This window comes from Glycine max, chromosome 11 (genome assembly GCF_000004515.6).
Source record: "Glycine max cultivar Williams 82 chromosome 11, Glycine_max_v4.0, whole genome shotgun sequence".
Taxonomy (NCBI): domain Eukaryota; kingdom Viridiplantae; phylum Streptophyta; class Magnoliopsida; order Fabales; family Fabaceae; genus Glycine; species Glycine max.
In genome coordinates, this window is record NC_038247.2 from 9095682 (window position 1) to 9098704 (window position 3023).

General features: G+C 34.0%; 1 protein-coding gene across 1 annotated transcript; it reads right to left on the reverse strand.

Moving 5' to 3' along the window:
• Positions 1–500: 500 nt before the first annotated feature.
• LOC102670248 (serine/threonine-protein phosphatase 7 long form homolog) lies at positions 501–2151 on the reverse strand. Its single transcript, XM_014763554.3, has 4 exons — positions 1300–2151; positions 1138–1222; positions 648–1052; positions 501–566 (listed from the first exon to the last, which is right to left on the reverse strand). Exons 1-4 carry the CDS (start codon positions 2139–2141, stop codon positions 501–503), a joined length of 1398 nt encoding a protein of 465 aa, XP_014619040.1. The 5' UTR covers positions 2142–2151.
• Positions 2152–3023: the final 872 nt, after the last annotated feature.

Sequence of the window (3023 nt, forward strand, 5' to 3'; positions counted from 1 at the left end):
CCTCCGCAGAAAATGCGTGACGCAGATCACACCGAATAGTCACCCGTATTAGGTATTTGTCCCGGTACATTCCATTGTGTTCCTAACGGGGCATTAGGTGTTGGAATTGGGCCCATGATATTGCTGTGAAGGGGTCATTGTGGGCCATGAAAAATGAGCTTGTGTTTCCGCAACACCACCGAACGATTGCTGGCTTGCAGAAGTATCAGTGTGATGACCCTGAAAAGGATATTGATACCATCTGTGTCGGATACTCAGCAAATGTTTGTGGCGTGTAATACATTCCATGGCCACGCTCCGCCATTTGTTGGGAATATTCTTCCGCTTCAACAGTGTCTCTTCTTCTGTCTATCCCCTGAGTTTCAATACTTGACTGAAGCATGTGAAACTGTTGTGCAGGAAATTGACGCTCTGATGCGGGACCATGTGACACTGGCTTAGTGACTCTCTCTTGCTCTTCGGATAAAATTGTAATTTTTTCCACATAAGGCACGAGATCATCAAATGTGCATGTAATTCCTCCCTTGAGGAGACACCATGTATTGTAATGCCTCCGCAACTTCACCCTGCATTTATAAGGGTAAGAAAATGAATGGCCATCATTAAATAAAAGTTCAAGTTAACATTTGAAAAAAATTAAAAAATACCAATGTAGTCGTCTTTGCATTTGCTGGGTCAACAAACATCTTTGTCTTTCGCCTATACCAGACCATGTAGTCCGAGTTAAAACTCAATAGGCCTTCTTGTCGGGGATAAGCGTCGACCCTAAATGCATGGCGATTATTCCACTGATCAATCATTGGGGCGAACAATTGCCCCCAATTTTCGTCATGTTTCCCTTTCAATGTTATGCCATGAATGTTTAAGGGTTGTGAAGGAGACTCTGGAATTGGCTGTTGCATCCCAAATTGTCTCAATACTCTGTCCGGTTGGTGCCACTCAATAACTTGGAAACAAATTAGTGGCACCACCGCGTACCACGCGAGACTTCCGACTAAACAAACGGGAGGCAACAGTGATATTACGGTTGATGGGTACGGCTCCCACACAAACTGCATATAACAACATAGTTATGAACATTTTAGTAAAATAACACATATAATTTTTTATTTTACAAATAGAATAACATCTTCTTACCTCATGACGTTTCATAATATCTAACTTGCGACGAAAAACTCTCACATCATCATTGCCGATATGTTGGTTTCCACGTCGCAGCCACCTACAAAGATTAAAATTTAATATATGCTAAAACCATTTATTCTATTGAAATGAAAGACGCTGCTAAAAATTACTAACCTATGCCCCAGTGGTGTATTTTCTACTTGGGAAGGAGTCCTCTTTGGAGCCAAGGTTGGACATCGTTCCCATGCCCACATTTGTAGTAAGATGCACATACCTCCGATTGATTTAGTTTTATAATCGGTGGCATTGCACATCTCTCTGTATAGAAAACCAAGTACGGCAGCTCCCCATGCATATCTGCCACATTCTTCAAAGTCACGTAAAAATTGAAGGTATCTTAGCGAAACTTTGTTACTGCTTTTATCAACGAACAAGACACCTCCAATGAATCTCAATATCCATGCACGGGCAAACCTTCGTACTTGTTCTTCGTCGTCGTCATTATTTATTTGGGCAAAATGGTGAGCCAGCCAACTTAATTTAACCACACTACCTCTAATTTCATCTTCTTGTGGTCTGACTCCCAATAATTCCTCACATAAATCAGCCCAATCAAGATTTGTTGGACCGATTAATGGTAAACCATCCACACTTATACCTAACAATACAGAGACGTCTTGGAGAGTAATAGTACATTCTCCGCATCTCATGTGAAAGGTATGTGTTTCTGGCCTCCATCTTTCAATCAGAGCACTAATTAATGAGGCATTTATTTTTAAGTACCCCATCTTGATAATCCAGGCGAAACCAGATTGTAGAAGAAAAGGAAAAATTTGCTCAGGAATTTGTTCTTCCCCTTGATACGTGGGGACAGCTCGTCTGATATGTAATTTCCTATCTTCTTCCCCATTCCAAACATGTTCTGAAACATGTTTAGGTTGCATCCATAATACATCAGCATCGATGGGACCAGACTTAATGTTAACATGTGATGAAGATGATGATGAAGATGCCATTGCTACTACAAAAAAAAAATATAATACATTATTTGTAGATAATATAAATTAAATTAAACTACACACATTTATAAAAACATTATTAAATATCTAACAATAAATTTGAAAAAAATCAAACTCGCCAATTTTTAATATATTCTATACATAAATTAAAATACATGTGAACAAAACTTTAAATAAATAATTTTTTTTCTACAATTAAAAAAAATAATTTAATAAAATATGGACTAACAAATTATTTATAATACAAACAAATATTGAAATGCAAAAAATTATTTAAAAATATATATACAAAAATTATAATAATGTACAATCTATCATATATTTAATAACATAAATTTTCTAAAACAATTAATATTAACCTACAAACTAAAACTAACAGTGATCATATATATATATATATAACTAAAATCTAAAAACTAAAAATTATTAACTCAAACAATATTAACTTATTAATTCATTTATTTAAAACTATACTATCTATATATAACATACAAAAAATATATAAGACACAAAAATATAACACTAATAAAACAAATTTACGCATCTCTAATATTAGAATTATTTATTTACGTGTAACATGCTTAATATTATAAAAACTAAAAATTTATGTCTACCTAAAATTTATAAATATGTATGCTAATATTAATTTATACATAATATTTCTACCTTATCTAATATTAAGTGTGTGCCTAATATTTCTAAGGCTAATATTAAGTGTGTCGGAACGTTTGGCTGTGGCTTACTAAAATATCATATATATACTACAAACTAACCTTCAAATATATACTACAAACTAATAACAGCATACTTATTTTTATACAAACTAATCTTCAAATATATATTACAAATCTAAAAATATATACTACAAACTAAATAATA